This window comes from Ahaetulla prasina, chromosome 2 (genome assembly GCF_028640845.1).
Source record: "Ahaetulla prasina isolate Xishuangbanna chromosome 2, ASM2864084v1, whole genome shotgun sequence".
Lineage (NCBI taxonomy): Eukaryota > Metazoa > Chordata > Lepidosauria > Squamata > Colubridae > Ahaetulla > Ahaetulla prasina.
In genome coordinates this window covers 75711893-75724127 of record NC_080540.1, presented here as the reverse complement: position 1 = coordinate 75724127, position 12235 = coordinate 75711893, and the positions used below count along the sequence as shown (strand labels likewise).

At 40.1% G+C, this 12235-nt stretch overlaps 1 protein-coding gene across 1 annotated transcript in view; it reads left to right on the top strand.

Moving 5' to 3' along the window:
- Positions 1 to 12235, top strand: part of DOCK3 (dedicator of cytokinesis 3) — a 167453-nt gene that overhangs the window by 15818 nt on the left and 139400 nt on the right. The window contains exons 6-7 of the mRNA XM_058167839.1: positions 5524 to 5672; positions 12030 to 12114. Coding sequence (XP_058023822.1) covers positions 5524 to 5672; positions 12030 to 12114 — 234 coding nt within the window. The remainder of the gene's footprint in view (positions 1 to 5523; positions 5673 to 12029; positions 12115 to 12235) is intronic.

The window sequence follows — 12235 nt, the reverse complement described above, 5'->3', positions numbered from 1 at the left end:
AGGTCGGGATGGTTCTGCCACTGGAAGGAGAAGTCATGGGTGCTTCCCAGGTCTTGTCTTCATTGCAGCACAGGTAGCGCATCTTTTTACATAGTCTTCAATGTCTTTTTTCATCTTTGGCCACCAGAACTGTCTCCTGGCTAAATGCAATGTCCCCCTTGTTTAGAATCATGGCTCCTTCGCAGGATTTGGATTCGCAGTGTATTGGGAACGTATAATTTTGACTCTTTCCAAGCTATACCATCTCTCTGGGTTAGAATGTCCTTATCTTGGTACCAAGGGTCTGTTGAAAGTTCATCTTTCAATCTTTCAATCATTGCATCTTTGTCTTTGGGGCTGCGCCTTTTTCTCTGTGCTCGGGTGGTAACTTGTGACAGGAATTGTGGAGGAATTATGGTATGAATTACCTTCTCTCTTTTGCTGTTGAACTGTGGTTTTCTTTCTGTTATCCAATAGATTCTCCCCCCCCCCCCCGGGATGTACTTGAGTTTGAAGTTGAAACATTTGAAGTATTGTGCCCAACAGACTTGTTTCGGGGAGGGTTTCCTGGGTTTTTTTAACACTATCAAATTTTTACGATTGGTCCAAAACTCAAAAGGTTGTTGACTGCCTTCCAAAAATTGTCTCCATGTGAGTAGTGCCCAGCATACTGCATACATTTGCTTTTCCCACATGGCCCATCTTCTTTCAGTCTTAGTGAGTTTTTTGGAAGTGTAAGCACACAGCTGCAGAATTTCACTGGCATTTTTCTGCAATAGGACTGCTGCCACTGCTACGTCGCTGTCGTCAGCTTGGACCACAAAAAGTTGTTCTGGATCCTGATGCTTTAGCACCGGTTCTTCCATGAAATACTTTTTTAATAGTTCAAATGCTCGTTGGCATTCTAAAGTCCAGTTTAGAGGTTGCCCTGGCCATAGCTGGTAGGGCCACCCCCTGTTTTCAGCAACTCCGTAATAACTAGGGCAATCTCTGCAAATGAGGGGATGAACTGGCGGTAAAAATTTGCAAACACCAGAAAACTTTGCAATTGTTTCTGGGTGCATGAGGGTTGCCAATCTAAGACCGCTTTTATTTTCCCTGGGTCCATTTCCACTCTCTGGTTTGATATGCAGTAGCTAAGATAGTCTAAAGCATTTTTGTGCAACTCGTATTTTGACAATTTTACATTGAGCTTGGCTGCCAATAGTTTCTTTTAACACTTGCCGAACCAGTTTCACATGTTCGTCTAGGGTTCCAGTGTAGATGAGAATTTCATCTTAGTAAAAAAGAACCCCTTTATATAGGTGCCCATGCAGAACGTTGTTTATTAATTGCATGAAAACTCCAAGGGCTCCCTGTAGTTCAAATGGCATCACCCTGAATTGGAAACTTCCTAAGGGGCAGTTAAAAACAGTTTTCCATTCATCTCCTTCTTTTATTTGTACTCGGTAATATGCCTCTTGGAGATCAAGTTTAGTGAATACTTTTCCTTTTGCCAGATGCCCCAAAATATCTTTCATGAGGGGTAAGGGTGGCTATACGTTGATTTCTTTAAAATCAACACATAGCCTCACCCCCCCCCCATCTTTTCTTTGAATAATATGGGGGCAACTACTCTGGACTTAGCTGGCTGTATAAAACCTCTAGCCAGGTTGAAATCAATGTACTCCCTTAGCTCTTTCTGGGAATAATGGAATTCCTTTTTGTTTTTGATAACTTTGCCCCTTCCACGAATTCTACTGTGCAGTTCGTGAGTTGGGGGGAGGTGTAATATGTTGCATTCTTCTTCACTAAAAACTTTTTGCCAAGTCTCTGTATTCCATGGGAATCAGAAGAGTTCAAGGAGGTTGTTTTAATAATGCTGTTGTCACTTCACTTCTATCAGCAGTGCTTTCTGCCTGTTAGCCCGTTCATCTGATGGGTTTGGAGGCAGTTCGGGGCCGAGCACTAGTTTGAGTTTGATAGCTGCCATCCCAAATAATTTTGGGACACCGTTTGTCTAACCAGATAAGGCCCAAGATGGTCATTTTTGGCACTAGTATGAAGCGAATTAACTCCCAGTGTGCTTTTCCATCTCTACTTTTAGCTCTTCGGTAACAAGCGTGGGAGGTTGTTCTCCTATTAGTGACCCATCTACTTGTTCAAATCAGATGGGATTTCTCAGGGGTTTTGTATTTATCCCCAATTTTTCTACTGTGGCTGGACTGATGAGACAATGGGTGCAGCCCGTATCTATGATGGTCTCTGTCCCCATGGGTCCCTGTTCTGGGCATGGCTAATCTCACTTTTATTAGAAAGGGGTGGATGGTTTCACTTACCACTGGATCATCTTCTTCACTGTCTGCATTTTGTATTATTGGCACACCAGGGGACAGAGTTCCTTTCTCTCTTGTAGCGTCAGAGACGGGGACTTCCACAGCTTGGCAGAATTTTCCTTTTTTGGATGGTTTTCTGGGGGACCTTTTTGGTTTGGCTGGAACGAGTGCTCTCACATGTGGCACAGGGGTCAGCGCCAAACACTCCAAGGCTCGATGGCCCTGTTGTCCACACCAAAAGAATTTGGGGTTGGTGGCAGTGACCCTGGGACGTTCTTCTATTTGACGAGGGGATGGTGCGACAACTGAGTTGTCTCTGGGGTTGCTTCTCTGGCGGAGCTCTGCGATGCTATCTTATTTCATTATCCATGACAATGGTCATCCAATACCATTCTTGGATTTGTTCTCCCAGTGCTCTGCATAAACATATTTTTAATAATTCCTCATCCAGGCATTCTTTGAAGTAATGCACGAGAATTTTTTCGGGCCTATTTCTTAACCTCTCTGCCAGGCGGCAGAACTCTTGCACAATTTCTTTTGCGGGCCGACCCTTTGCTTCTTCATTTTAATGCTTTCATCCGCTTCTTGGGTACGAGAAGAATAGAGCTCGGAGCTCATCCACATTATCCAACTCAGGGGCACCTTCTTCATAGAGTTGGGTAAACCACTCGGATGCTTCATCTTCTAAGTTGTTACCCAGGATGGGGACAATATCGCTGTCATTATGGAACTCATCCCCATGATGATCGATGTAAGACCAGGCCTGATTTAGGAAGAAAGCAAACTTGCTAGCGGTCCCATCAAACCTGGCTTAAAGGGTGGGCTGCGTTCAGTCTGACAGGAGAAAGTTGTGGCTGTGGTGCTGTTGCCTGGGCTACAATCCTTTGGTGCCAGCCTCATGCCCATTCTTGGCCAGGGTAAAATGCCCATCCGGCGGGTATTTGGTCAGCTGGTGGGAACTGTGGCTGTGGAGGAGGGCTGGTTCCTTGGTGGTGTCTCTGCTGGGTTCACTGCCCAATATGAGACAAACCTGGTGCCAGAGTGCTGGCTGCTTGAGCTTCAGCAGCAGTAGACCGGGCTCTCCTGGAAGGGCTTATACACAAGAAAGGGCCCAAGATGATTTAAAGAACTATTGTCCAATAAGCCTCTTTCAGTCCTCTACAAGATTTTCACCAAGATAATAGCAAAAAGAATATTGAGAAGATTGAATGATGCATAGCCAAAGGAGCAGGCAGGGTTCAGAAGTGGTTATATCACAATGAATCCAGTTTGTTCAGCAAGTCATTGAAAGGCACGAGTACAACATGCCTCTGTTCATGACTTTCATTGACTACAAAAAGACATTTGACTCAGTATTCCAGCAAATAATTAAGGCATTGCTCACCCAAGACATAGACACTGCTTAGATAAACTTACTATAATCAATATATGAAAAAATAAGGGCAACAATTTGCCTTAATGATCTTAAAGTGGAAATCACCATAGAATGATGTGTATGACAAGGTGATACAATATCACTTATCCTTTTCTCAGCCTGCATTGAAAAAGTATTTCACAAACTAGACTGGGCAAAAGATGGAATAAAAATCAGTGGCACTATTTAAATCACTTGAGATTTCAGATGATGATGTTCTCTTCTCACAAGATCCAGAAGAACTACAAAGACAGATACAAGAGCTGCACAAAGCTGGATAACCATTTGGCTTAAAAATAAACCTGAAAATGTTGTAAGTGTGAGCTTGTTGCCAACGTAGTCAGGTGATCGGGGAGGGAAGGGATGCTTAATATTTAAAGCAGCTGAAAGTACTTTATGGAGCTGTAAAGCATAATTTCTGCAGCCCTCTTAACTTTTAATTGTTTTTAAACAGTCAGTCATAAATTGAGGATTTATGTTGTTATTGAAAATAAGTCACTGATCAGTGGTGAAAGGCAATATAACGAAAGAAACAGAAGCACTAGATCAGACCTTGAAACAAACACATATTACAAACTTAATTTTTCTCTCATATACTTTTCCAGTAGAGGTATAGTCAGTTATGCAGATATCTCAGACCTTACAGCCAGGAGTCACTGAAATAATTTCCATAGCCACTCATTCAGTTGTTGTCACAGTCATATGAAGTTCTCACTTATCAACCTGCATGGTCCTGAAGTTATGGTGGCAGCCAGCACTGTTGGGTTTGCCATTACTAAATGACATCACATTTTGCAACCACAGTTCTTTTGGAGTATAGAAAAGCTCTGCTCATTAAATAAAGTTATATTAATCTCCTTTGCAGTCAATATTTTATTGAAATTGGTTTGAAGTACTGCCATACTTCTAAAACGAATTATTTCATGATACATATGCATTCTACAGGTATTTCTTGTTGAGCAACTGTTTCAGGCAATGTGTCGTGTCCCACTCCTCCGCTGACGGCCGGGTCAGGGAAATCCGAATCAGGCTTGCCTCTGCAGCTCTGCCCAAAGTCCTAGCAAAGTCCTCAGAGCAGGCAGGAGACCAGTAAGTGACTTCAGCAAGATAAGTTCGACTTTGCCTGACTCAGAGACTGCCAGAAAGCAGATCCTTTATATAGGCCATGGGGTGTGGCTCCATGACTCAGCACTCATTAAGGCCTGCCCCTCCCTTCCTTCTGTTGCCTCTGCCTATCCAATCTTCTGATGTGAGGGTCACTCCAATCAGCTGTTGGAAGTAAACTTTCCTGAGGCTCACATGCTGTGGAGGAGGGGGAGGGGTCTAGCTGCTCCGTTTGCCTGGGCATGGAGCCAGGGCTGGGGCCGGGGGATGCCCCCTCCTCTGCAGCTTGTCTGGGCATGGAGCCAGGACTGGGGCCGGGAGGCATACATTCCTCCGTGTTCGGGAGCAGATAAGCAGACCCCGGCTGCGGTGAGAGCGGACAAGACACAACACAATGACTGACTAGTTACAGTGGTAATAAAAAGATAACTGTGACCAGTCATTGGATTAATGACCTTCACAAATCTGTAAAGCAAAGGAAAGCTGAAGTAATATAAGCACAGTTGTAGTTTTATTTAACGACTGCTTTGCTTAATGATTGAGATGCAATTCTCAGTTGTGATAAATGAGGATTACCTGTGCTTTCAAACACACATTCTGAAATTTAAAATGTAGAGTAAACTCTGCCATTCCTGGTTTCGTTAGGAAATTTTCAGGGTTCTCAATCTTTTTTTCTCCCTTTCTGCTTTCAAAAAAATAAAACGTTCACAGAAACATAAGATAGATCTGTTCTACAAGCTACGCCATGTGATGAATGAACTGATTGATCTTCGCAGACAATTACTTTCTGGTCATTTGACCCAGGATCAAGTTCGAGAAGTCAAGAGACATCTCACTGTACGATTGGACTGGGGAAATGAGTAAGTATAATTCTAGTTTTGTTTAAATAAAGGTAATTGTGGTGAAATAGCAGAATTTGAAAATAGAAGCTTTATATATAGCCTACATATTGCCATGCTATGCTCTTTTGGGATAAACAGTATTATTCAAAGCACAGAAAAATAATGAGAAGAAGTGAACAAAAGAAAAGGCAGGAGTTAAGAGAGTAGAAAAAAAATCTTAATAAATCTAGTTTACACTGACATCATTCAACACTTATTTCTGTGCTTCCTTTTCTCGTTTTTGGCTCCTCCATCTCTATACATCATACTGTTTGCTCTTTAAACTTCCCACTTTTTCAGGATTCAACGCATTCATCTGTTACTTTTTCAGACTTCCCTTTTTTCTCAGTTTCCTTATTATCTCTCAATAGTTTGGTCATTCAGGCCTCATTCATATTCTTTATATGACCATTGTTCCTATGGAAATGTAAATACTCTGTGTTGAGTATGCACAGATGTGGTAAGACAGTGGCAGTGATTTCAGCTTTTTGCTGCTTGCTCATGAGTTGCACACATTGCAGAAGTTGCAGAAATCCCACCTTCCCAGAAGGAATTGCTGGGGGAACCAAGTGAGTTCTGGAGCAGCCTGCATTGTAACTGAGACTCTGAAAGCATGAGATCAGGGCAGACACCATATCTTTGGAGTCACATGATGAATATTTGGTATTTACGATTCAGAGGTCACAGGATCACCATTTGAGATCTTTTTTTTTTTTTGGTTTGTTTGTTTACATTTATATCCCGCCCTTCTCCGAAGACTCAGGGCGGCTTACAGTGTATAAGGCAATAGTCTCATTCTATTTGTATATTTTTTACAAAGTCAACTTATTGCCCCCACAACAATCTGGGTCCTCATTTTACCTACCTTATAAAGGATGGAAGGCTGAGTCAACCTTGGGCCGGGCTTGAACCTGCAGTAATTGCAGGCTCTGTGTTCTAATAACAGGCTTCTTTACCAGCCTGAGCTATCCCGGCCCTGAGCCCCCATCTTCTCAGGGGGCTTCTGACAAAGTCAATGGGGAAAGCTGGATTCACTTAATAACTGCATAATTTGCTTAACAGCCATGACAAAAAAGTTTTAAAATTGGGTATGGCTCAATTAATGACCACAGCACTTAGTGATGGACATGCCAGTCCCAATTGTGAATGTAAGTCAAGGACTACCTACACTTCTTTCATATTTGTCACTCATTTTAGTTATGGTCATTCAGCAAGCCACTCATTCTTGCCCCATCTCTTGTTTTACCATACATACTTTTTAAATAATCAATTTCCACTATATTCAATTTACTTTTATGTTTCTCCTGACATATCTTAATCCTATTTGCACAAAAGCACACTCTTCTAATCAGCCATTTTCACTTCTTTCAATAAATATTTGTTCTTTATAATAGATCACATACTAGCCCCATATTTGGTAGGCTTTCTACAAGATAACACAAATTCATATTCTCTGATTTTTCCCTATTTATATACAGTATAACTTACAATTGTTTCCTCCATTTTCCTTGTAGTACAAACCTTGGTCTTTAATATATTAAATTTCAGATCTGTATACCTCATTGTGCCATATAGTTTATTTAATATTTGATATAAATGTTCAAATTCTCAGCAATTTGGCCTCATTCACATAAAATGTACAAACATGTTTATGTATTTGATGAACATATCTATATTGATACCAAAAGCATTCTTCATTAATTTATACATAAATATATTAAACAATCAAGAGGGAATCATACAGTACATTTGTGTTTTATTGTGTTCCAATTTTTATAATATATCAATATTTTCTCATGAATACCTTGCTGCTTGACTTTTACAGTGTATTTTTTATGGGGCTGCACTTGAAAGACCAACTGGAAACTTCAACTTATCCAGAATACAGTGATGGGGCATGCCCATTAATAATTCCTGCTTCACAAGCTGAGCTTGTTGCCAGTTTGAATCTGGGTGTGAATCAGAGCTAGTTATTACCAATAAAACCAGTGGTGAAATGCATTTTTTTTTGCTACCGGTTCTATGGGTGTGGCTTGGTGGTGGGGTCATGTGACGGGGTGGGCATGACTAACTTTTTTTTTTTTACTTTTTAAAAAATATTTTTAAAGCATTTTTTACTGTCTATTTGCCCAAACCGGTTGTAAAAAATGCTTTAGGAAAGTAAAAAAAAAAGGTTCCGACGATTGCAACAATCAGCTGTGCCGTGTGATCGTCGGAACCTTTTTTTACTTTTTGAAAGCATTTTCTTACTACCTATTTGCCCAAAACGGGGGGCAAATAGGGGCCGGCGAATGGCGCAGGCTGGTAAGGCCTGTTATTAAGAACAGCCTGTTATTAAGAACACAAAGCCTGCAATTACTGCAGGTTCGAGCCCGGCCCAAGGTTGACTCAGCCTTCCATCCTTTATAAGGTAGGTAAAATGAGGACCCAGATTGTTGGGGGGGCAATAAGTTGACTTTGTAAAAAATATACAAATAGAATGAGACTATTGCCTTATACACTGTAAGCCGCCCTGAGTCTTCGGAGAAGGGCGGGGTATAAATGTAAACAAAAAAAAAAAAAAGTAGTTAAAAAAAAATGCTTTCAAAAACTAAAAGAAAGGTTCTGATGATTGCGCGGCACAGCTGTGATCTTCAGAACCTTTTTTTAACTTTTTAAAGCATTTTTACTACTGGTTCGCCTGAACCAGTAGTTTTTATCACTACCAGTTCTCCCAAACCGGAATGAATTGATAGCATTTCACCCCTGAATAAAACCCTACACAGCATCCAATAATTGTATAATACATCTATACAATCTATCTATCTATCCATATATGGTATATTTATATCTATATATCTATGGCAGTGATGGTGAATCTTTTCAGCACCGAAAGCCGAAAAGGGAGGCCACGTGCTCGTGTACTTGTCAGGGCCGCAACCCAAAGAGGAGCTGCCCAAGGCGTCTGTGCACACCTGAAAATGAACTTCTGGTTTCAGATACTGAACTTCCAGTTTCATTCAGCTACTGAACTTGCGGTTTCAAGCAGCTATTCGTCTGAGTTTCTGGCGCTCATGTGCATGCGACGATCAGCTGGCTGGCGCGCATGCTCATGCAGGAAAATGAAAGACCAGCTCTTCTAGTTTCGGGCACTGCCACAAGCAAAAAGGCTGGCTGATTGTTGCCCACACATGTGGACCAGAAACCAGGAGGAGGAATGGGCAACGCCGCACGTGTCAGGGGACATGGTTCTGCATACTACTTTGGGCACGCATGCCATAGGTTCACCATCACGGATCTATGGTATATTTGCGTGTGTGTGTGTGTGTGTGTGTGTGTGATAACTGGTCATTTACCTACGTATGGTATATCTATATCTATGTATATGGTACTGTATATATGTGTATATATTTATGTATGTGTATGTCTGTGAGTACATATATATGGTAATTGATCACTTGTTTTACAGGAAAAGATTCTACATTCAGACTGCCATTATGATCAAGCAATTCGACCATGTCAGCTATTTGTCTGGGGATTTGTATTTTATATTTTAACTCCTAATCTGTCATGGTATACATGTGTGCAAGACTTATTCCACTTCTACACCAAGATGTCTTGACTAGAAAAAATAAATGGAATTCCTAAAAGTGTAGATATTTTTAAATTTTATTCAAATTTAAGGCTTTTTATTACTTGAATAGTTGGACTATCCATTGCCCATGGAAAGGGAATCATTGAATACTTCCTTTTTCACTCTCCCCAATCACTGTAAATGTTTATTCAGCAGTTTAGTGAACTTGCTAAATAGAGGCAGCTAAAAATAAAAAATTACATCCACACAATCAAATTTAAATTTTGTTTGTTGGGGTGCATCTTACCCTATATCAGGCTGTGTATGACATGTTCAGGGCTTAGTACTTCAACGGTAGGCCAGGTTAAGAAACTGGCATAGTACTTTATTGTACCAAAGTAGAATAATAAAATCTGAAAAACTAAGTTTCTGTTCTACTAGTACTAAATACAATCAAGAGATGGATATTTTGAGGGTTTTTTTCAGGATTCTTTCTTAAGATTGCATAATCTTTTTTCTTTTTTCAAATTTCCTTCTTAATAGCTCATATCTTTCCCTAATGGTTCTTTCATACCCCAGTGTCAGTACTAAATTCCTTCATACTATTTTGTTTGCCAAAATCATGCGGGCAGGAGGAGGTGTGTTGCCCTCTCCTCCCCCAGCACTCTTGCCTGGGTCTCCTACCTATGGCTGCTGAACAATCCACATGCTCCTGGGATTTAAAACAAAAAGTGGGATTGCTGGAATTGCTATCACTAAGTGGCCACACAACATCACATTTTATGAGCATGCCTTATGCTTGGCAATGGCAATTCCAGTCCCAATTGCTGTTGTAACTTGAGGACTAGCAGTAATAAGTAATAAGTGAAAATTTTCTAAAGTTGAGATCACTTTCCTCATAACTATTCCTTACACTTTATCAGATGATGTATTCATAAGAAAGCTCTCAAATAAGGATTCTAAAACCCAAATAACCAATCAAGAAAGGATTATTTTTAATTTAATATTTTACATTTTATATAACATGAATATACTTTCTCCACAATATCTTTCAATATTGGGAAATCTGCTTTACATTATAAACTGTCAAGTTCCACGTAGCTGACAACTCCTAAGAAGTGAAAATCACACTGATTTCAGAAAAGCATGTCTCATGATAATCTAGGATTAAAACATAATCTACAAATGTTAGAAATAAATTCAAGGGAAGATTTATAATAAGCCAATTAAGGTGGAGTTTATTTGAAACATTTTCTTCCCACTTCATAGTTTAGACTCCCTATCTGGACTATGTGCCTTTTCTCACTCTATCTGAACCCTTCTCTTGTTTGTTCATTATCCTTTTCTAGAATAGCTTTGAATGATCAGAGTTGAGCTGTAGATATTCTGATATTGTTGCTTCAACTCAACTTCTGAGTACTACTGCATTGCACTCATTCATTCGTTTGTTTGTTTGATTGATTAGATTTTAATGCTGCTTCTCCCAAAATTACTCTGCTCAGTGCCAAAATATGTGTAATGTTGCATATTGTACTGTTGTTAGAGTCTTCAGCATTCATTAGATAGTTATGCTTTGGATTTTCAAGCTTGTGCAGTGCCATGTTTGAAGTGTTCTGTCTCTTTATTCTCAGTGTTATATGTATACAAAGGTCCAGTGCAAATCAAAATAATTAATGGACTTGCTAGTACCTCATACAGGTGCCTGCATAGAGACTTATAAAAAGTCCTTCCTGAATGAAACCTTTTTTCTATAACACCTCATAGTAAAGGTTGAACTATTATACTTGCTGTGATGTTTTTGATACAAGTTATCACTGGGTAGTGATAACAGCCAGCTACTAAATAATCCTAACATTAAGAATATGAGGTTAAGTACAGATTCCCATCTGTATGGCAGGATGAATAAAGACTACAAACATAATAATTGATATGAGGATATATGGTAGCATAATTATAATGTGAAGGCTGCATTGCTATATATACCTTTAATAAAGTAAATAGAAAACCAGTTTGCTGTAGAGGTTAAAGTGCTGCAAGCCAAGAGACTGGGTTCTAATTTCTAATTTTGTCAGATAAGCAACCTGGGCCAGTGACTCCCTCTAAGCCAGGGATGTCAAACTCAAGGCCTGGGAGCTGTAGCCGGCCTGCGGGATACTTAGATCTGGTCTACAGGGCCGCCCTGGAAACAGCGAAGGACTGGCCAACAGTGCTTCTGCCAGTGAAAACGAGCTCCCGAGCTCCGTTTTCCCTGGCAGGGGGTTGCAGGAAGCCATGTCAGCCGAAAACAGATCTCGGGAGCCCGTTTTCACTGGCAGAAGCACTGCGGGCTGGTCTAACAACCCTGATGTTGCCCACAATGAAATTGAGTTTGACATCTCTGCTCTAAGCCATAGTAAAAGGCAATGAATGGCAAATCAATTTGGAAAATTCTGCCATACAGAAATCTTGTCCATTTAATTGTCAGGAATCAATTGGAAGACATCAAAAATAAACCAACAGTTACAGGAGGAAAGTTTAATTGCTAAATAGAAATTTAAACTCAGGGTTCTCTAATCCAAGTCTAAGTGACATTTCCTCATTATTGTGTTAATTATGAAATAGAACAATTGACCTCTTTTATTAGAATCTACAGTATTTTAAGCAAAGAATAGGAAAATGGGATCTTTGCTGTGCTTTAATATGTTCTTCTCAAATCTGAATCCTCAGATCTGAAAGGATCTAATATGCAACTTGGAGATATTTTTAAAAATTGATTCTGGGTTTGTTGGTTTGTTTCTTCATAGGCATTTGGGCTTGGATCTTGTCCCACGGAAGGAGTTTGAGATTGTTGATTCTGATCAGATCAGTGTGTCTGATCTATACAAAATGGTAAGACTGTTCATGGGGAAGAAGGGTTTATGGAAGAACATTTTGTGTAACCAAAAAATATTTATGTAACTGTGACAAGTATGGTATATTTAGGACTGGAAAGATTCAGATTCAAATCCCC